Raw genomic sequence first — 22,236 nt, forward strand, 5'->3', positions numbered from 1 at the left:
GACGGTTCCCTCCCTCCCAGCTGTAGACTCCACAGGCCGGTGGTGCTGTGACCGTAACTGAAGAGTCACAGAATCAGTCAGGTTGGGAAAGGCCTCTGGAGATCATCGAGTCCAACCTGTGACCCAAGACCACCATGCCAGCTAGACCGTGGAGTGCACTAAGTGCCATATCCTGTCTTAAGCACCTCCAGGAACAGTGACTCCAGCACCTCCCTGTGTTCATTACAGTGTGCAGTCACTTGCTCTGCGTGTCACATCCAGTCTTCAGCACCTCCCTAGGCACTATATTGCAATGTTTTCTGTGAAGAAATTCTTCCTAATGTCCTGCCTAAACAACCCCAAGCTGAGCCTGAGGCTCTGCCCACTCATCCTGTTGCTGGCTGCCTGGGAGAAGAGGGAAGCCCTCACCAGCTATAGCGTCCATTCAGGTGGTTGTAGAGAGTAGTAAGGTCTCTCCTGAGCTTCCTCTTCTCCAGGCTAAACACTCTCAGCTCCCTCAGCTGCTCTTCACAGGACTTGTGTTCCAGAAAAGGCACCTGAGTTTTGGCAGCCTTTGCCCAGGAGCACAGACGTGGTTCCAGGACGGGGCTGCTCACAGAGGGGACAGCACGGCCTCCTTGCAGCTCCTCTCGCTCCCGAGGGGACAGCACGGCCTCCTTGCAGCTCCTCTCGCTCCCGAGGGGACAGCACGGCCTCCTTGCAGCTCCTCTCGCTCCCGAGGGGACAGCACGGCCTCCTTGCAGCTCCTCTCGCTCCCGAGGTCTCCCTGGCTGCTGGAGGCTGTCATGGGGCCAGGGGCTGCAGGCACCTGCAGAGGGGACAGGCGTCTCAGGGAAAGCAGGGACATTTCAAGGCCACACAACAGCTGCTGGCCATGTGATGTTGTCATTACATTGCAAGGGTTCCATATTGCTAGAGTTTCGTACCTCCTTGATGTTTCTTGTAGGCAGCTCCTCTAGGCACTGACTCTTCCTTGTCCTCACAGCAGCTAACTGACTCCAGTTCCCGCCAATCCACTCTTTTATAACACTCTTCTTATTGGCTACAGCTGTGGCCTGTTGTTAAAATCAGGCCTGCTCCTAATCTTTAATAATTAACCCAGCTGCAACTCTTTAGGGGGTAAGATTACTTTCTATACTACCTTTATTTTCTCATATTGTATCCCCCTACACTGTGGTATGCAGCAAGGCAAGGAAACCACCAAGCCTGGTCAAGGCATCCAGGTTTTTATTTTTCTTAAGCACAAAAATTACCAGCTGTTGGTCTGGAAGCCCCTGTGTTGTTTGGCAAGCAAAATCAAGTAGGAAAAAAGTCTTTTACATGATGTCAAGAAGAGGTCTTTGCAGATTTCCCTGTAAGGATTTGATCCGGACCAGTTAAAGCACAGACTGTTAGTCAGCATGTTTAGTCACAAAGCAAACATTTCTCTCTGCACTCTTGAAGTACAGTTTCCAGATGGCAGCCCAAATTGATCTCCTTGCAAACACAGCACGAGCCTTCTAAAGTAATGATTCATATTCTGCAAATCAAATCTGCATTATCCATAATAAGGGCTTACTTTGTTTCTCTGGAGAATAAGTTGTCAGTTGTATGGATTCAGTAAAGCTAGGAATGCACCATTTATTATTCATTTTAACATAAATGTCTGTCCCTGTGTCATTCAGAGATGAATAGCAGAACATCTCTATGGAAACAATATGGCTATAGTGCATCTAAGAGAAATAATATCATAATCACAAAGGTAGCATGCAGAAAAAAGAATTCTAAAGGCAGTGCAAGTATATGTGTTGTGTTATTTTATTCTCAAAAGAAGTGATGTGAAAAATGTTAACCTATTCTTTTGAACTGCCTGCACATAGAAAGCAAGAGCACACATATCAAGGAGCCTAGTCTGTAGCTACATCCTTTTAGATGCCCAGCGATAAAGAGAAGTCAACATGCAGGACCTTGTGACTGGTGGGCATTGGCACACTCCACCTGTCTCTGCAAATTGGCCAGAGGCCTCCTGCTTGGAGCAGTGCAGGCCACCAGCTGCTTCAGATTCTGCAGCTCGTCCAGCACCAGCAGAAAACCTCTTCAAATGCAGGTGGAGGTGAATTTCAAAGTTAAACAAAAAACAAAACAAACCAAAGAGGGAAAAAAACCAAAGCAAATAATTGCAAACAGTGAATCCAACTATTCATTCACATGAAAAAAGTATACCTAGGTCTGTGAAGGACTAGAAAAGACTTCTTTAATTCCCCTCTTCCATTCTTTGCTATTTTCCTCTATTAGTTTTTATATGCTTTTATTCCTAACCTTAGGAAGATACTACGCTGACCATGAAATATGGGTATATGAAGAAATTGCATGAAAAGCTGAATTTAGTGGATGCAGATGGCAATATCACAATTATAGTTTAGAGCAAGGAACAAATACAAAATCTGACAGATACTACAGGCTAGCTGTAGGTAGCAAAGTGAAATAATGGAGGCCAGAATTTGGTCAGACAACAGCTGCTGTTCTGAAAGTTTGTCTTAAATATTTTATCACCACAGAGGAAGTACTGTTTCAGCTTGTCAGTACCCTTTAGTGCTTTGCTGTAGCTTTGGGTTACAATGATTCCAGAGAGAAGACTAGTACCCACTTGAACAAAAAGCTTTTTCTTTGTTTCTTGTGAAACACAATGAAATGCTTTTTTTCCAGACAACTCCCTAGTCATTTCAGCCTTCCTTATTTTATGGTATCTGCTAGGGCACTGGAGATGTACACCACAGAGGCTGAAAAAAAAATCTCTTGATATTTTGCCATTTAAGAATCTAAAATTAGAGGCAAACATCTGTTAAACTAACAAGATACTGTATTCTATCTAGTTGATTTTCTACCACCATCCATTCCAAAGAACATACCAGCACCTGAGTTCTCTCTTCTGAACATAAGAAATAAAGGAAAATCAGTTGCTATTATCACATTTAGAAAGCCTCAAAAAAAATCAACAGTCCACACTGTACATCAGTATGCACACCACATTATGATTTCAAGGTTACAAATGAAATGAATAGTGAAGAATGACTCTCCATATCCTTTTATAATTTCCTCCAGATAATATTTAAAGAGTAGCAGTAGAAAGATTACTTAGATTACAGAGAATTTCAGAGAATTGTTACAGCAGAGGAGCGCTGTTAGTGACTGGAATGTACAGTGCTTTGGTGCTGCTTGGTTCTAATAGACAGGTGCTGTGTACTTGCAGGAACTGGGTATTTGAAAACAACTGTTGCAGTGTGATGCATTTCCAAGTCAAGCAACTTGTCTGGAGATTTTGGAATAAATTCTCTTTGTTTGGGATATGTCCCATCAGTCAGATTTGAACTAAAACAAGAAAGAGAGAAGAACTGAAGTGGTTGAAGAGATTTCTTACAATCCCAATTCCTCCAAAAATTCAGATTTGGAAAAAATATGTAACATGGAGGCTCTTTTAATGGGCATGGATACTGCAGTTTTAACTTGACAGTACATATTTAGACAAAAAGTAAGGATAAGTGATGGCTTGTGGAAAAAAATACACTAAAAATTTTTTATAAATTAATATTGGACCAATATGAAACATAAACGAATGTCTTAACTATTCTCCTTTAGTAGTAGCTATGGAGAAGAGAATATCTTCATTCTTTGAATTACAGTGAACATATATACATTTTATTATTTTATACTTAGACTAGGAAAGGAATCAGATGTCAGAAGTTTGCCCTTAACTTCTGTCTGCCCCAACTTTTCCAGCTGTACAGGGAATCTGCTATGCCTTGCTCCAGAAAGCGGAAATAGGAGACACTCCTGAGCTGTTTAGTAGCAGATTAATAGCATTTTAAAAGTAGCTATCTGTTTTTTCACTTCTCACCACAACAATATATGATCCTCAAAAGTTCTAAAATCCAGGGAATGGGTGGTATTTCACGCTTAAAAACCCCTCAAAAAACTAAATGCAGTAAAGGGAGTTTCTTTAGTACATTTGCATGCAGTGCACTAGAGGGCTCTCAGGAGTTAGAAATAGATGGAATGCACTTTTGAAAGGCACATACTTCACAGGACTTTTCATTACAGAATTTAAAATAGAAGTTGCTGTGGTTTTGTGTGGGGGGTTGTTTGGTTTTTTTTTTTTTTTATAACGTAAGGTTCATGTAAGTTTACAGCAGCTCATATGCAACCACTTCTCAGTAAAGTTAGCTTCTCAACAGTTCTTAGCTTGCAATGAAATACCTAAATGTGAACCATACTTAAAAGTGAAATATGTTCTAGATGCCAGCTTTTACTCTGTTACTTTTATTAACCTAAGGAGTTTACCAGAACAAAGGATGTGTCAAGCTGAATAGGTAAGAAATTTTATTTTTATAGCAATCTGTATGTAATGTGCACCTATTCTTTGTTTCTTGGAAAGGATATATAAGCCACTGTCATTTTATTTTAAAAACTTTAGCTAGATTCTTTTTATGGCTTCACAAGAGTGAAGAGAATTAACCATCTTTCAATTTTAATGTGTGTTTATGAATTGTGGGAACTATATTCATAGTCAACTAGGGAAATTTGGCACTGCTAATATATTTTTATATTAGTGAATATGTGCATATTTAACTACTAGTCCCTGGTTCATATTTGGATCATTTACAGCATTTCCATAATATGAGGTTTAGTGAAGACTTTGTCTTGTAAGAAAAAGATAATGATCTGGATTTGACAAGAATTTCTTCTAATTCTGGAATACATCTGGCTGAGATTGAAAATTGAGCCTGTATTTAATGGTTTTGGTGTTTGATTTATACTGTAATGAGAAAGTAAAAGATTTATCTTGACAAATTCCTACATGCATACAGTCTCATCTAGAACTTCTTTTCTCTGAAAAATATAGAGCCACAGATGCTATGTGTGAGTAATGAAAGGAAATGCTACTATTTTCTTTTTGCAGTTTGCAGAGAAGATACATAGATCTTTTAGACTACAAGTCAGTAAACTTTGCTTACGCAGCTGGCTCCATTCATTCTCTGAAGCCAATCACTTCCTCTGTGGTGGCTGATAAGAATTTAACAATTTGAGAAGGTGGAGTGTCAGCATCCTTAGTGCTGACCACTTTCCCAGGCATATCAGTAGCCTCTGTCCATCACTTATGCTGGAAGCTACTTGGAAAAGGAGAAATAGAAATTGGGGAAGAGAAATAATGCATCATCATCCTGGCTGGAATGTACAGAAGACTTTATGCTGTTTTCATCATGTGGATTCATTAGAGAAATGACCCCTTTTGATCAGCCAAGTAACATCAAAAACTTGTTTATTTGCTGCCTGTGGCCCTCACGGCTGCTGAGGCTCTGGACTTGCAGGCGCCCGAGGACAAGGAGGAATCTGCTCGTGGGCACTGCCTGTGTGATCTACCTGGGATTCCTTGTCAGCCAAGTGGGTCATGTTTTACCGCAGCACAAAGGAGGGCATGGAAAGATCAGTTCCAGGAGTCTCCAAGATGCAGCTCAAACTCCTTTTCTGGGTATCCCACTGGATGGCACCCTGTCACCACCCAATTTCCAGGAACCCCAGCTTGGTAGCAATGGGACCTTGCTGCCACCCAATGTAGTTTATATCACCCTGCGGTCCAAGCGCAGCAAGCCTGCCAACATCAGAGGCACAGTGAAGCCAAAACGCAGGAAGAAAAATGCAATCCCTTTGTCCTACGGGCAGCACTTTCCAAAAGCCACTTTTATGGGCTGGGAAGAGGCCTTTGCCCAACAGCCAGGGTGGGCCACACGTGCTGCCAGCACCAAGGGAGCAGCGATTGCTCTGGAGGCAAGAAAGTACCAACTGGATGAACACGGGCATAAAGGAATGGCTGTCAGGGAGAGAGGTCACCAGAGACCTGGGAGGATTTCTGGAGCTGTAAAGGCACAGCTCCAGCCTGAGGAAAGCAATATCAGGATTTATAGCGAGAGCCCTCCCTCATGGATGAGCAAAGATGACATCCTAAACATGCGCATGCTGGCAGACTCTCCCATAGAGAGCATTCAAGAAGTTCCTTCGCAAAAAGCAGTCCTGGCAGTATTTGCAAGAGGTCCCAGCACTATGGGAACTGCTTGTAATCAGGGACACTGTGGAATTGTCAAAAGACCTCTGGACATGAGTGAGGTGTTTGCCTTTCATTTGGACAGGATCTTGGGGCTAAACAGGAGCTTACCTTCTGTAAGCAGGAGATCAGAGTTCTTCCAAGGTAACACATTCCTGTGGTTTTCAGCGTCTGCAGGTGGGGTGCAGAGGTTTCCTTCCCGCTTGGCGTTAACCATGGGGCAGCAGCAATGACCCCCTTTAACTCCTGTGAGCCCGAGCACTAACCCCATTGTTACAGGGAAGTAAAGCCAGTGAATGTGTGTAACTTCTGCAGTGCAGTCATTCTGTCCAGAGGATGAATACCCCAAAGTTTGCTTCAAATATGATCGAGTTGCTGAGGGCAGTAAGAGTTTCCTAACATGAGTCTGGAACAAGAAAAAAGAGAAGGAGCAATCAGTAGATTGCGTGACATTGTACAGACTGCCTAAAGTGAAACTGGTGAGATTCCAGAATCTCTGTGATTCAATGGGTATTTTGTATTTTTAAAAATAAACTTCTCATCTTTTAGAATAGACTTTAATAAAATACTGTTGGAACTTTTCACAAAAGTTCATCTCTCAGGTGGTAGGAATGGGGTCAGGTAATCTACTCAGAGAGGTGGGGAACCTGCCTGCAGAAGCTTGAATCTTTTTTCATGGCACTAATCCTCTTGAGAACTGAAAATTTTTAAAAGGTGCTTCCCTTTCTTCTGTTAAAGTAAAACCCAAACAAACTACATTTCAGTGAATTCTGCTGTACATTTTGAGGTTCAGTACACACATCTATATATTATCCAAGGAAACACACACAGTAAATATCTCAGTATGCCTGTTAAATGATTAGTATAGAGTTCCAATTAAAAAGTTGATTTTTAACCTTTAGTGAAATTAAAGGTAGAATTCAGACATGTAATGTGAGCTAGAAGTCTACTTTAAAATTGCTACCTTCTTGTCTTCAGCATAAGTCCTATTTTTGTGCAGTCACAAATCCAAAAGGACTGTGTTGCATTTTAGTGAATCATTGCAAAAGTAGGTATCTATGTTTTTGCTGTTCATTTCTTGCTTTGAAATCAGCTTATACCAAATAGTTTTAGATCAGTCTGCATTTCTTAAAAAGAAAAGTAATGCTAGAAAGATTTTCTAAAATCTGACAGCAGGAAGACAACCTCGTGATTTCCAGTGTCTTCCTTTTTTATAAACCTTCCCTTTGGCAGCCTGTACAACAATGGGAATGAATCTCTAGGAACAACAGTTTGGAGGCTTCTGAATATTATTCATACTTGCAGAGCATGGAAGATACATTATGCCCATTTTATTTTTAGGAACAAGATCTATTGCTATAGAGCTGTCATAAGGCATTAAGGCAGTTCGGATGGGGGAACTCTGCACAGTGTGGCTGCAGAGATGACAGACTGCAAACCTCAGAAAACTGCTATTAGGCTAATTGTGCATTGTGCTGCTCAGTGTCTGTCACCTTACAGTATGTTTTGGACTGTCTGGGACAGAGTGTGTCATTCTGCCCTCTAATTTTCTTTTCCTCATAACTGGCTAAGTTCCTATTGCAAGAGGAGTGTTGCTAGGTGATGAGAAGAGAAATAACACTATTTTGGTCTCACTTTATTTTTTCCAGCTAAAGACTGAACAGAGCATTTGGAACAGTGACTGCACCTTGTCTCTTATGATTTCTTTAGCCTGGAAATATGCTGGAACTCAGATGCCTTGTAACTACTTGAGCTCTTTACTATTTATGTGCTTGTGTCTGGCATAATATGAAAATATTTGTGGTAGGAAAATGAGCGAAAATGTAATTCTTAAAAATAATATTAGTAATTAGCTCACTGAAATGACCTAGATATATTAAGATAGGTGAGCTCTGTAAAGTTTTTTACAGAGTGGCTTGCGTGAATCAGTTATTCACATGGGAAAGCAAGCAATGCAGGATTACAGACTGCATGTGTGTATAAATGTACACTAGTTCTGGGCTGACATATCTCTCTCGCCGACACATCCCTTTAGCTTGCCTCAGTTGTGATGTGATCCAACAAGACATGTTTGATGTAGCATTAAAATCTTAAAAAATGGGCTTTTCAAAACTGTCATTCATTTTGTCAAAAGCAGTTTCAAAGAACTGCTTAGTAAATCCCTGTACAGTTTCTATTTCCCTTATTCCCACAGATCTGACACTGACTTTTTTTAAAGTCTAGCAAAATACTGTATTCAAGTTCCCTGTCTGCTGCCCTCACCTTCCCTTGTTAACTGTAAACCCTTTTAAGTGTTAACTGAATTTTTTGTGGCTTCTCTAATTTTTCCATCATCCATCCTGGATGGAAAAATCAGGTATGGTAACTCTTTCTCTCATACTTTTACAATGAATTGACTGAATATGAAAAGCTCGAGTAGAATCAGTAGGAAAAGCCCTTTTGAGCTGGGCATAGAAGTCTAAAAGAGCATGATTTTGTGCATTCACAAGCAGTCATTCGTTACTTCCATTGCTACCTACAAGATGTGAAAAATATCTCCGATAAAAAAAGGAAGGACAATCCTGTAAAACACCAAGAAATAGTTATAAAATTGTGTTTATTGTGGAATAAATGAAGGCTGACCCTTATGTGTCTGAGTTTTGGGACGGTCACTTAAACACTACAGCACTAAGGTACTTCATTATTTCATAACCTTAACCCGAGGAATATGAGACATAAGTGACCTTGCTTGGTGTTGCAGCCCTACATTAATGACCTTTGCACAGGAGCTAAGTCAGATGCATGTATGTATGGCCTCCAGCTTAGCAACTGCATTTGCAGGCTGGGACAGTGGCAGTAGTTTTTAGGCTTGAGCTACAGCTGGAGTTTGTGGGCTGGGGCAAGCTGGCTTCTGTGTCTCAGCTGACAGCTGTAAGGATAGTGCTCTGGCTCCTTGGTTAGTAGCAGTGAGGCTTTGATGGCTTTTGGTACAGTACCTGCTGCTATACAGTTTTTTTGCACCTCTTGCTGAGGGACTGAACTGCTGTGTGCTGATTGCTGCTTCTCCTCCCCTCTGGTTTTGTGATATCCTGAGTCTGACTAAACTGAGAATAATAAGCACTGGGGTACTCAATCTGCTATTTGTCCAGAACCTCCTTTTTTCCCTGAAAACTTGCAAGAAACTCTTCCTATGAGTAACACCTTTCATGGTTGGTTTAGTGCAAATAATGAATGAGATGATAGCTCCACTGGTTGCAGCTGTTGTTTTACGTTACTGACCTCTGCATGACTATAAAAGGTGTCCCTATTTTTTCTGTGTTATATCCTGTGCTATCAGCCAGCTCTTGCCATCCCATCAAAAGTTATGCAATATTAATTACCAATGTCAGGGCAAAGAATAAAAACCTAACACTGCTTCATGCATTCAGAATGCTCTAAAATACTTTCACACAGTGCTGTACCTCTCAAAGGGGTATGAGAGGCGTATTTCCAGTATTCTGCTGGGTAGAGAAGTTAATGTACAAGCAATAATGCAGTCCATAGTCTAGAGAGCAACTAATGCACATTTCATGCATTCCTTAATACTGACATCCATATGAGCACAGGACAGAACATTGCAATGAGGTGCATAGGGAAGAAAGAAAAATAAATGGCCTAACTTCTCTCTACTTTCTGCTTCTGTTCCTTATGTTTTCCCTAAAAACTTAAAACTCTCAAAATTGCTCTCCATATGCTGGTCCCTCTCATTTTCCACACTAAATTATCCTTTCTTGCTAATACATGGACAACTGAACTCTTCTTGCAAATGTGGCAGTGGTGAGATGTGCTGCCTTATAGTGAACAATGGTGAGTTTGAGAAAGGGCTTTAACTACCTAATGAAAGATTTTCTGGTTTTATTGTTGATCTTCTGGGCATGTTTGAAAATATTTTCTTTTGAGGAAGTTAGAAAAAGTGCTATAGCTATAAGTCAGAGCACAAGAGGAGAGAAATGTTTGCAAGAGCAAAATGTGGTTCCTAACCACATGAAGTTCAGAAGTATGCAGTTTATTTTCAAAGTGATGTGGGGTGTGGAAATCTAAGGTGATGCCTGTGTTGAAGAAGCCATGCAGGGATACGTCAGTGAGCGGCACATGAAGCAATTAGAGTACCTTGAGGTGGTCTGGTCTCAGCAGCCTGAGGTTTCATCTGTGTTAGCTTATTCAACTTAGCTAAGACATTTTTAGAAATGTTCAAATGTTAAAAAATGTGTATGAATTACTAGGAAGATGGTTTCAGCATGAGTTTTGAAAAATCTTTCCCACACAATTTTGAAGATTGCCTTTGGGCAGTTAAGTAGGTATATAGATCTAAAATGGCCGATAAAAATAAAATGAACCCAATCAGCTCTGGATGAGATTCAGTGCAGTGCAGCTGCAGCAACAGAAAAGCAGTACCCCTCTGTGTTAATATGTAAAACTGACTAAGAAAGAGGCACATACAGAATACACTGGACTTTTTCTGAAATGTGCTTCACCTTTCCAGTTGTGGCTGTAGGTCTCTTTGCTGTTGAGGTAACTTCAGCCCAATCCTAATGAGGTTTGAATCAGAAAAACTCCACTGATTTGACTGGGGTCATGCCAATTCATGCAGCTGTGAATCAGACCCCTTATCTGCTTTAATTCAGCGTCTTGATATTTTTCCTGCAAGTGTCAAAAATTTGAGTCACAGCTCTTTACTGAAGCTGCTGTTTCATATTCCTGTAATCCAATTTAAATTACAAAGTTGAAAGATTTTTTTTTGGATCATCTTTTCTGCTCCCATTTCCTTTGAAATGCAAACATTTCCTGTATTTAACCTTAGTCTTTTAAAAATGTTTTTGTATCTTAATGGAAACTGGCATGATATTATTAATAGTTTTCAAGTATTTATATTACTATTGTTTATCATGTTCTTTTTGGGTAGACAGGAGATGTTTGTTTTCTTAGAAAACTGTTTATGTATTTGATTTGTGGAAGAATTAATGAATAGTTACATAAGTTGTTACTGGAGATATAAAAATAATAGATCAGATTTGGTCCTTATGAAAGCTGTCATTTTATGAAAGCTGTCCTGTTTTTTTTTGTGAGAATCCCCAATGCTTAGATAGATATTCTCCAAACTTTCTTCGAAAAGGAACCTAACTCATAGCTGATCTAACTTGGGTAAAGTCATCTGCAGTGTAGATGGTAGAGCCAGAGTGAGAGAGATGGAGAAATGAGTAGGATTTCCCAAGTAAGTTACCTAAATACTTATTCAGGCACCTCAGTAGAGGAGAAGTCTGATTTTCAGGAGTGCTCAGCTAATTTTTTCAGTGGAGGAGAGTGTGGAACATGATGCTGATAAAGGTAATACTGTTCATAAATAAAGAGTGATGGATGTTCCTATTGGAAAGACACATTCTGTGTTTCTAAGGAAACACTGGGCAGCTGGGAGGGGAGTTAAAGAAGTGGTGGTTGAGTTGGCTTGGCTTTGGAAGGACTACCTTGTACGTGCAAACCATGGCAGAGAGATCAGGCACATTCTGGTTTGGAAAGGAGCTGGCTTTTCTCTTGGGCTGGATTGCATGCGGAACTGGTCTGTCATGCTTGTTTGGTGAATGGGAGATGAAACTTTGCACATGTTGTAGAGCTAGGTACAGGCAAAGATCATTTCTTATCTGTTGTTTTACAACAGTCAGCATCCTTTGAACAAGTTGCTTTTTGATTCAGCTGTGTGGAGATTGTTTTTCACAGTCCTGGCTGCTTACAAATGGAGCATTGACATTGGCAGCTTTTACCCTGCTGTTGGCACTGATACCTGTTTTCCATGGGCTTTTTTCTGTCTGGTTTGCTTCTGAAGAAGGTGACCTGGACCTCTTGCCTTCATGTGTTTCTAAAAGCTTTTTTGCAGATCTGTCTCTGTCTTCCTGGGCATGTGGAAGACAAAGAGACAATTTAGGCTGTACTTAACTATGCAATAAATTGTGCAATAGTGTAGACTAAGTTCAATGAACTTCAAGATGAATATGAATAATTTTTAAAGCTTTATATGTGTTCCAACACTTTTTAGTAAACAGCACTTAAGCTTTGCAGTTAAATGGTTCTTCCTCTCTGTACTAAGACATATTTTGATCTTCTGTCTACACATCCTAAATATAAAGGATTTCTTTGTTTTAATATGTACAAGCTACAGTCAGTCCTGGGTCCTTAGCAGTTTAGCAGCAGTAGCATTGCATCAGGAATAAAAGGAGAGTTTTATAATAAAATAGATCTGTCTGTTCCTTGATGCTGTGTGAAATAAATTTATCAATTTTTATACTGGAGAAGCTCATTTTAAATTCTTTGATGAGGTCTATTCTCACAGTGAAGCTGAACACTAGAATTCACCAAAGAGAAGTCCTCTGTATTTGTTTCAGGGAAGAGAAGAATATTCTTTAAACAGAAGAACTAAAGAATTTGGCTAAAATATCTGCTATGCAAAATAGATCTCATCTAGGTAAAAAGCCCAAACTTGTGAAGTTGTTTATTCATGCTATGCTCACGTTCTCTAGTATTCTCATATATCCTTTCAGAGCTGTGGAGTAATACATCATAGGTTTAAAATACTAAAAATAACAAAATAAATCCACTTTGAGTATAGGATTTGTGGTGTCTCTATGTCCATTATGCAAAGAAAACCCCCTTTAACATGAGTTTCCAGCTCTTGAAAATCAGCAGTTCACTGGAATCAGAAGGAAATTATATTGTTGGTTCACAGTGGCATTATAGGCTTTTAACCTACCTACAAACTTTTTAGTAGTTTGGTTTAGTATATGATTTTGTACATTAATCTCTTTCTTCAAACAAAGAAAGTCTTCCATACATTGAGGACATTTATGCCTATGTTTCCAGTCCTGGGGTGGCTGGTTATGGATGTAGGATAAGACCACATTAACCAAAGAATGTCAAGATATTAGTCCCTGGCTGGTTCTCCTTCCAGATCTGTAAAATGGTACATTTACTAATGCTTAGGCAATGTCTAAAAAAGAATCAAATAAAACTGATAGTATTGCACTTATAATAATGGTATTTTGTTTCCCTTTTTTCAGGTGGTCAGGCCTGTCCTGTTATTCTCTGGGATTCCTCACTGAGTCCAACAGATAATAGTACCCATTCTTCAGTGAGGTTAACATGGGGACAATATCAGCAGCTATTGAAGAAGAAATGCTGGCAGAATGGTAAAGTTCCCAAAGCTGAGTGGGGCTGTACTGAAATTCATCATCATGAATGGTCCAAGATGGCACTCTTTGATTTTCTGTTGCAGGTAAAATGTTTACTGAACACAACTTTACTTTGCCTCATAAGTCATGTGATCAAACACAGGATTTTGAGAAATAGTAATTTTAGTGTGTTTCATTTTTTTTTAATGGGAAAGAGAGGTATTTGCATAGTTTGAAATTATTTCTGGTCATTTCTTATGATTAAAATATCCAAAATGCAGCTTATAATTAGGCAGGAAACCTAACTGACTCATTTCTTTCTAAAGAGGAAGCAAAGGCTTTTTGCCTTGATTTATATCATATTGAGTCAGGCATACTGTTTCTCCTTCACTCCTTGTTTCTCCAAACAGAGGTCTTGACTGTGTTCACAACTGTAAATCTCTTTTTACTCTGTGGTCCTTCCTGCACCTCCCCAGCCCCAAGAGGTGACTGAAGTGGTTTTGGTGAGCTGCAATCTGGAGTAAGGTAACAGTTGTAGTGGATAATTTTTTCTTTAAAAAAAACCCAACAAAAAACCTTGACAGTGACTTAGTAAAGAAGGAGTAGAGCAGTGACTGGTGAAAGATACATCTGCTGTTCTATTATTCAGAAGGAGGGGTTGGTTAAAATAAGGTACAACAGGATTGCACTTCACATGACAGGAGACAAATTACTCTTGTACTAATAGCTGGTATCAGAGGGATTTATATCTCTGGTTGCCTACCAGACAAGAACATGCATTCCAGAAAGTGAGTGAAAGTGACTCTCATAGCTCTTAAAGACTACAGTTTTATCTGTATGCACTCAAAGTTTATCAGCAGCAGAATATGAATATTTGAAAACAAAAAAAAATGCCAAGAAATGGTTTAGTATCAAGAAAAATAATAGCTGTGCTTCATGAGTCATTCAGAAATAAAGAATAATGGTGAAAAGTATTCTCTGTTAAGCATAATTCCTTCAGAAGAATAGGTTTGGCGCTTCTAATAGATCTTCCTAATCTCTGGTTTCAAATGTTGTACAACATAGGAGCAGGATAAAAAATGCTTATAGTTGACCTTTACTTGCCTCCTGCAAGAACTGAAGCAAAATGAATTCTTTAATTTTGGGGGTTTGGTCCTCTTATGTACATAAATGTATGACAGAAGATTCTGCCAAACTATATGCATCAGTTCCAGAGTGTTCCATCATTATGTCTTAGCACTGAAATGTGCAAGATAACTGTTAAGAGGCTGTCTGTAAGAACAAGATTTCCTTGTCTATTTAATGCATGCAGAGAAGTGCAAAGGAATGGGGTCTATACATCAGAGGAGTCTTTCTAGAAGGACTCTGCTTTATTTTCTTACCTTTGGATGGATTAAATAAGAGGTCCCAGGAGAGAGAAGCAAGAGGGGCTCTACAGCCTTCAGATAATGAATGCTGCTCATGAAAGGAGAAGGAGGAAGTCTGTTCCTTTCCTCGGGATTTTAGTGTTTGGAAACAAACACTGTCAACAATTCAACTAGAAATAGAACTACGTATAAAAAACCCCAAACAAAATCAAAACAAACCCAATTTTCAGACTTTCATTTGATTAAAGAGGTGACCTTTTTATTTCAACATGCAACAAAATTCTGCATCAGGTGGGGTCCTATTTTTCCTGGGGAGTTACAAAAATAAAATTGTAGTTTTAGAAGGCTTATGTGAACAGTAATGCTTTTATGCTTAGAGCAGTTTAACAACAAAGGACAGAAAAAATTGTTGACCTTTGATGAGCTACTCATCAAGTCTTATATGCACCAGACCAGATCTCCACTCTCCAAACACCTGTTAGCAGGAGCAGGTCTGCTGTCTGGGAAGATGAGCTGGAGCCAAAGGCTGCTCTAGGATAGGCAGGGTCAGCAGCAGGAGAAGCAAGGCAGCCGGAAGGACGGTGAAAGCCACAGGCCCCATTTGTAGCCCTGTGAGCATCAGGCATAGGCAAGACAACTCCAAGACTGACAGGCAGGAAGCTCAACCAACAACCCAGGAATAAGCAGCGCAAAACACCTCCCACACCCCCTCCTCTAAAGGACTCAGAGGAGGGCTGAGCTCCCTGAGCTTTAAGGGGGCTCCTGTGCCCAGGGGCAAAGTCCAAGGTGAAGGCTTTTAAGGGCAATCCAGGCCAATTTGTGTGATCAGGGCTGTAGCAATGTTGAATATTTACTCTCATCTACTCTCAAGGGGTAGCAGCACTTTCAAGGAGTGATTCATCCTTCCTATATTAGATGGTTATCCTAAAATGGCATCCATTGCTCTGGATGTGCCTTGTTCTTGTCATTGTTTATGAAAGGGAACAGAAACAAACAAGTTAAAAGAGATGCCTAACATTAACACCACCAAAATTAGTCCAGATTTATGTATTCCTTCCAGCTAAGTGCTGTGTGATGAATAATTGAGGTTTTGCATGGGAAAAAATAGTGTAGACCATCATGTCATAAAAGTGCATACCACAGGGAGGCTGCACTGTGGTTATAAATACACTGTTCTTACAGTGTAAGAACAATTTTATAGCTTTTGATGGTTTGTTGTGCCCCTCACTGGTCTTTTCAGTTATTTTGCCTACTGTTAGCCTAATAGATCCCACAAAATGAAGATCCTCTATGTGTGTCAGACTGTGCTATTTCTATTGTTCTCTAGCACAGAAAACTTTAAAAAAAAGAAAGCTTCTGACAAAGAAAATAGAATTGTATTCACCATCTTGTTATTCCAGTTACACAGTGGTATTGTTCCATTCTTTTCAAAGAATTTCTATTGACATAATAGATCATGGCTATAAAATAGATAAAATATGCAGTCTGAGAAATTGGTTTTAGCAGTACCTGAGGTATGAGGAGCAGATCTTCAATGCTGTTTCACTGTTTTTAATTACGCTTGTCCTGAGCTTGCTTTCCTGTCAGCTGGGTTAGAGAGCAGTGTCTTACAGTGACACTTTGCCCCAAGTACTTTGGTATTGTTTTCACTTGGCACTCTGCTCTACTTTGTTTTAGATCTATAATCGACTAGACAGAAATTGTTGTGGATTCAAACCTCTCAAGGAGGATTCCTGCATGCAGCAAGGACTGAAGCTGAAGTGCAATGATCAGGATGCTGTTGACCTGACACACATCGTTCAGAAAAGGCATGACCAAAGGCACTTGGCCTTTATAGACAATAAGGGTTTCTTTGACAGAAATGAGGACAATCTTGACTTCAAAATACTACAAGGAATCAATGAGTAAGTTTTAAATTAATTTTGTAAAGGGATTTTTAATTGTTCTAAATAATTTTGTAAAAGGATTTATAATTTCTTCCCAGTTTGAGTTTGAGACACTAAACTACTGGAATAGATATCATTGGCCCAAGACATTGACAGGATGTATCTAAAAATGTTTGAGTAATCCCACAGCTGTAAAAGATACAATTAACATACATATGATTAGGCATGCATGGACTTCCTTTGCTGAGTTGCAGCCTATATTCTTAGAATTGATTGCTAAACCATAACATAAATACTGCAATTCAGAGTAATGGCAAAACCTGATGAATTTCTTTGTGCTTTTCCAGATTCCCTGCATCTGCAGTTTCAGTGCTGAGGAGCCAGCGTCTACGTGAGAAGTTGCTCCAGTCTTTGTTCCTTGACAAAATATACTGGGAGAGCCAAGGAGGCAGAAAAGGAATTGAAAAGCTTATTGATGTAATAGAAAGGAGGTCCAAAATTCTTCTTACTTATATAAATGCACATGGAGCCAAAGTATTGCCCATGAATGAATGAATGAAACAGTCTTGTTTCCATCTGAAAGAAAGTCTTTAAAAATGTTTTATGGGACAGAAACTTGACAGTAAAATTGATTTAATTCATAGCATTATTTTTTCCCCAAAACTTTCAAGTTTACTTTTAAATAAGAAGTCTTACATGGTTTAAAAGCAACATTTAAGTGTCAGCTGCACCTCAACACAGTGTAGTCTCTTCTATGTCACCAGTGAAATGAAAATAACCAAATGATAATATGCAGTAATATGTAGGTACCATGAACACTCTTTCTATTGAAGTGTTTGGAAATTAGCAGCAGTATTTTCAGTACATTAGGCTGGATTGCTCTTACTTCCCTCATTGAAGTCAGTAGATTTTATTGCAAGTTTAAATGGGAAAAGAGATGTGTAAGCACTTGATACATTGATGACACTAGCTGAAACATATATAGTACAGGAATTTGTTCATTTATTAAGTTTTCTAAAATGCCAACATTTCCAAGGGCTTCTTTTAATTTATTTAATTTTGATATTTTGAAATACGAGAACTAAATTCAACTCTTTTAGATGCAGGAGTGTTTGCGCTGGACAGGAGGGAATTTTTAAAACAGAGTGAGGAGAACATGGCTTTAGCAGTAATAAATATTTTGACAAATACAGTTTTTACTTGTTCAGTATGGAGTACAATTCATCATGAGTCACTCATTGCAATGTATTTTTGTCAGTGCAATTTTTTCTGATGTGGGGTGGATGATCTGATATTTTCTGTTTAATGATTAACTGTGTATTAAAAAAAAAGCTTTATCTTTGTGTGAATATGCTGCTAAATAAGTACATGTTTTGTTTTTGCAAAATCGTTGACAGTAGTTTTTGAGACTATTATCAAAAAGCAGAACTCCTAACAAGACTGTTATTAAACCCAGCAGAGGAAATGTTTATTCTGTGTGCTCAGCTCTAGCCAGCAATTCAAGCTTGGGTTTCCATTAAGACTGACCACTATGGGGTGATGATTGTAACTGAGAACTTGCCCCAACTGTTCCCACAAGTGTGGTTGTTAGGGAAGGTTGGATAAACACTTCAGATAGATTTTTACCCTTGAAATGCTCCAGAAAGTAAATATCAATTGACACAGCCTATCATCACATCCGTCTTCTACCTGACTGTTTAGAAAAACTCCTACCATCTTTCTAGAGAAATATTGTTTTGCCATGAGGTAATGGTAGAAGTTGGACGCTTTCATAGCTACTCTTGTCTTTATGTGTTGTAAAAATATATAGGGTGTGAAAGAATTTTGAAAGTGCTTGTGTAATATCATTAATGACAAACTAAAATGTCTCATGTCACTGTTAATGTGGATGGGTGAATTTAATGTTTTAAATAACTACAATTCCACTGAAGCTAAAATCAGTTTTCTTTCTTAGTATCAGAAAACCCATTAACAATAATTGCATTACTAGAAGAAATAGATCTCATTATAGGCAGTGTTAAAAAGACTTAGTAAAATTTTAAGACCTTAGTCAGCTAAATAATCTTTTATTTTATTTTGTCAGCAAAGGATAGTTCAATTTATTAAAACTTCTTAGAACTTAACTATTGCCTCAAGAGAATGTGTTTTAGAGTGCCTTGGACTTTTTAACACCAAGGTAGAATTTTACAGGATTTTCAATTAATCCCTTTTTTTAAAGTGTTGTAACTTATTAGCCGGATAATTTTCATCACAGAAACAAAAATATTGCTTTGGCTTGCGCTGTGAGCAGAGTCTAGAGAAATAAATAATCATCGGGATACATTTCACATGGAATTCCTGTTGCATGGGATTTCACTCTGTGGTGGCCATCACAATCAGTTTGTCTCATTTTCTAGCCTGTCTCACAGGTTTCTTCCTGCTAGGTACCTGTTTGAGCAATCAAATTTATAATCTCTCACTGCTGGGAGTGAGAGAAAGGCGCGACTCTCAGCTGCACTGAGCTTAGGAGAGGGCCCAGCAGAGTTGTGAATGTGGCTGATTATGACAAGGTCCCATGAGAACTTTGTCTTCTATCTTTAGACTGCACATCCTGATGGTGAGTCATTGCCCAGTTGTAATTTTTTTCCAGAATTGGCTCATTGCTGAAGAAGACAAGGAAATCCATTATCTTTCCAGGCTAGATAATTTATTTTTTATGGTCATAACTTGATGCATTCTTCTCCATTTCTTCTGGACATGGACTAGTGTTTCCTTGAGCATGATACATGCTTTTTTATTTGCCTGGCAGTTCAGTGCCGGCTCTTAAAGCAGCAATATAATTGCCTATGAAATTGCCCTCAAGCTAACCTGAACCAATGCCTTTCAGTAGTCCGGGACTCAAGAGAACTGAGTAGTCAAAGTGCTGTGCATTACTTAAAAATCTGATCAAGCATGAAAAGCGTGACTGTAAAAAGCAGAATTTCTGGAGACTTTCCAAGGGCAAAGAAATACTCCCTATGCTGTGTTAGCATGCCATATTTCATGTACAAACACTCTCGTAGTCTTCAGGTAAGCCAGGAGACTCTTTGTGAGATTGGACAGTGAGACAGGATTGTAGATTGCTTCTAGTTCTCTCATGTTGGTAACAAATTCCAGAAAGTGCTTTTTATCTTGCTTCTGTGGAGCTTGGTACGTAATCCAGTAATGTTAGTAATGCAAAATATGATTGCAATAGCTCTTATGAATGCATACTAGCATACAAGTTCTAGCATTTTTTTAAATGAAAATGAAGAATTATGTATTTTTTGAGAGCATTTGCATAAATTATACTGTAAAAAATACAAAAGGAGCACTTTAAGTTTGTTTCTTCTCTGCTGCTACATTTAAGATACCTGCTTCAGTAACAGGTTTAAAGTTTATTGGGAAATTGGTTCACATCCTTTGGATGTAGCATGACTTTGGACTGACAGGAACTGCACTGTAGCTAAAGTAATACCAACTCAGAGGAAAAATCTGGAAGAAGCCTTATTCAACCTATGGTGATTGATAGAAAGCCAAGAAACTGTGCTTTAGTCCTCTTTGCTGGGCTGTCTTCCATTTCTGGGCATTTGGGATCAGACAAGGATTGGTGTTGCACATTACGTGGAAGGGTGTAACCAACAGCAGCAGTGAAAACCTGTGGGTGGGAAAAGGCGATTATGTCATTCTTGAATCTGCCTGAAAGCCAGAACCACATGAAATGGAATTACTAAGAAAGTCAGAAGAGTTTGCTCTCAAAAGAGTTTGAGATTTCATAACACTGGAAGACAGAGCTTAAAATAAGTAACACAGGCACAGATGCCTTAAAATTCCTTGGGAGCCTGCCAGCAAGTTAATAGTCTTAAATATTTCAGAAGCTGAGGACATGAAAACTGGAGAGCAATGTGAGAGCAGTTTCCTTCTTTTCTTGTGGGGGTATTCTATATAACACCATATTAAAATAAATAAATAAAAAACGAGACTAATTCTGTGGTTTCAAATTTACAAATGCAGATTCAGGGTACATTAAGGGACAAGGCTCCTGCAGCAAACCTGGGAATACTTTCATGCATATGTGTGTATGCAGACACAAAAAATACTTCTACGTCTATTTATACTTTGGCTTTTTCTATAAAATGATCGATTTGGCTAATAAAGAGTGAGCTGTTTATAATTTACTGTTTACATGAAGAATTGTGTTTGTGAACCTAAGTCCAGTTTTGGGTATACACAAGTTGAAGTTTAAATAAAATAATAGATGAAACTTTTGTCCTCAAAGGATTAACTCTTCCTTTGCTAACATGTTTATATTATCTTAAAAGTTTTTTACTGACAGTTGTAGAGTAAAACAGCAGTATGTATCTCTGCTAAACTTCCAGAGTGATACCAACTCAGATTTTAAAAAATGTTTTGTGCTAGATATTGAATTTCCATTTTATTTTGGAATTTGTGAATTTTTGAAGTCTATTTGTACTTTAATTAGTAACAGTAAAGTATTTTCACAGGTAATGACTCATTTGAATCTCTGCTGCTATTGTCATGTAATATGTAGACATATCCAAAATAAAGAAATATCTGTATCAGATTTTCAGTTCAGATCTCTAAGTTCCAATAAATAAACTCTACTACATATTATTGTAATATGTGGATCATTAGTTACTGTTTAGAAAGAACTATGGCCTTGAAACTGCTTCTTCATGGAAACAATCCAAAAGGAATCTTTCTGTAGAAATATTTTCTAGCTATTTACTCATGAGACTTGCAAGTCTTTCTCACTAAGCTGATTCAGTGTAGCTGTGAATCTTCTGGTTACTGCAGCATGGGTATTTGCTACCTTCTTTAGCCATTCTGACAATAGCTACTTACACAAACATTGAGCAGAAAAGGCCATGCTCATTTATAATGCCAGGAAAGAAGCATTGGTCAAGGACTCGTAAAGTTTCTAACATGCCAGGAGCAAACACAGGAATAGCAGAGAGACACTGGACTCCATGTGGAATAGAGATTCATACAGAGTTAAAGTAGCCTAAAAGCTTTTGGCCTCTTGAAGTTTTTAGTTTTTGCCACGATCCAAGAGAGACTAATGGGAAACACAAAGATGTGGAAACATTTAAAACATTCCCTTTGCCACAAAAATTAGTTTGTTTTATTAAAAATATGACTTATTTTTGCACATTACTGCATGCTTCAGGCAAAATTCTGTCAGATACATTTGTATGAATTAATTTCAATTTCACTGAATTGTCCCAATTCCAGATAAAACCATTTAAGTCAGTTAGGTTAATCTGTATTCTCAGAGGTTGGAGAACTGAACCCTCAAGTCAAAGTGAGGCCTTGGGAGAGTGACATATTAATAAGGAGAGTTTCCTGAAATATAGCATGAATATAGAACTTAGAATGTAAGTTCTCTAAACAATGCCTGTGGGATCCAAGAAGGATCTTCAAGTGTTCTTTGAAGACTTTCAGCCTGTTCCACCTGTATTTCTGTGTGTCAGGAGGTTCAAAGAGGATTAGATAAACTCAAGGACAACAAATTTATATATGGACTTTGTAAGAATTAGGTAAGGTTTTATCCTCTAACATGATACAACAATTCTGGGTGCTGGAGAATATAAGGGAAAGGAGCCACAATGCCCCAAGCTCATGTTCTCAGCTTACAGTCTGAGCTGTACTGTTGGGCTGGGTGGCACCAAGCAGGGAATTCCACATATTTTTGTATTTGAAGGCTATTCAGT

At 38.8% G+C, this 22,236-nt stretch overlaps 1 protein-coding gene across 1 annotated transcript; it reads left to right on the forward strand.

Annotated features, from left to right (window-relative positions):
- Window positions 1-5,223: 5,223 nt before the first annotated feature.
- On the forward strand, window positions 5,224-18,644 carry GASK1B (golgi associated kinase 1B). Its single transcript, XM_030947570.1, has 4 exons — window positions 5,224-6,220; window positions 13,141-13,355; window positions 16,296-16,522; window positions 16,852-18,644. Exons 1-4 carry the CDS (start codon window positions 5,224-5,226, stop codon window positions 17,057-17,059), a joined length of 1,647 nt encoding a protein of 548 aa, XP_030803430.1. The 3' UTR covers window positions 17,060-18,644.
- The last annotated feature ends 3,592 nt before the right edge of the window (window positions 18,645-22,236 follow it).

Source organism: Camarhynchus parvulus, chromosome 4 (genome assembly GCF_901933205.1).
Source record: "Camarhynchus parvulus chromosome 4, STF_HiC, whole genome shotgun sequence".
NCBI classification, from domain to species: Eukaryota; Metazoa; Chordata; class Aves; order Passeriformes; family Thraupidae; genus Camarhynchus; species Camarhynchus parvulus.

What these genes read in the sequence shown, in the direction of transcription:
- GASK1B (XM_030947570.1), top strand. Translation starts at nt 5,224, where the DNA reads ATGCTGTTTTCATCATGTGGATTCATTAGAGAAATGACCCCTTTTGAT. An exon ending in TCTTTGATTTTCTGTTGCAG is followed by an intron (nt 13,356 to 16,295) that starts GTAAAATGTTTA and finishes ACTTTGTTTTAG; the next exon opens with ATCTATAATCGACTAGACAG. An exon ending in ATACTACAAGGAATCAATGA is followed by an intron (nt 16,523 to 16,851) that starts GTAAGTTTTAAA and finishes GTGCTTTTCCAG; the next exon opens with ATTCCCTGCATCTGCAGTTT.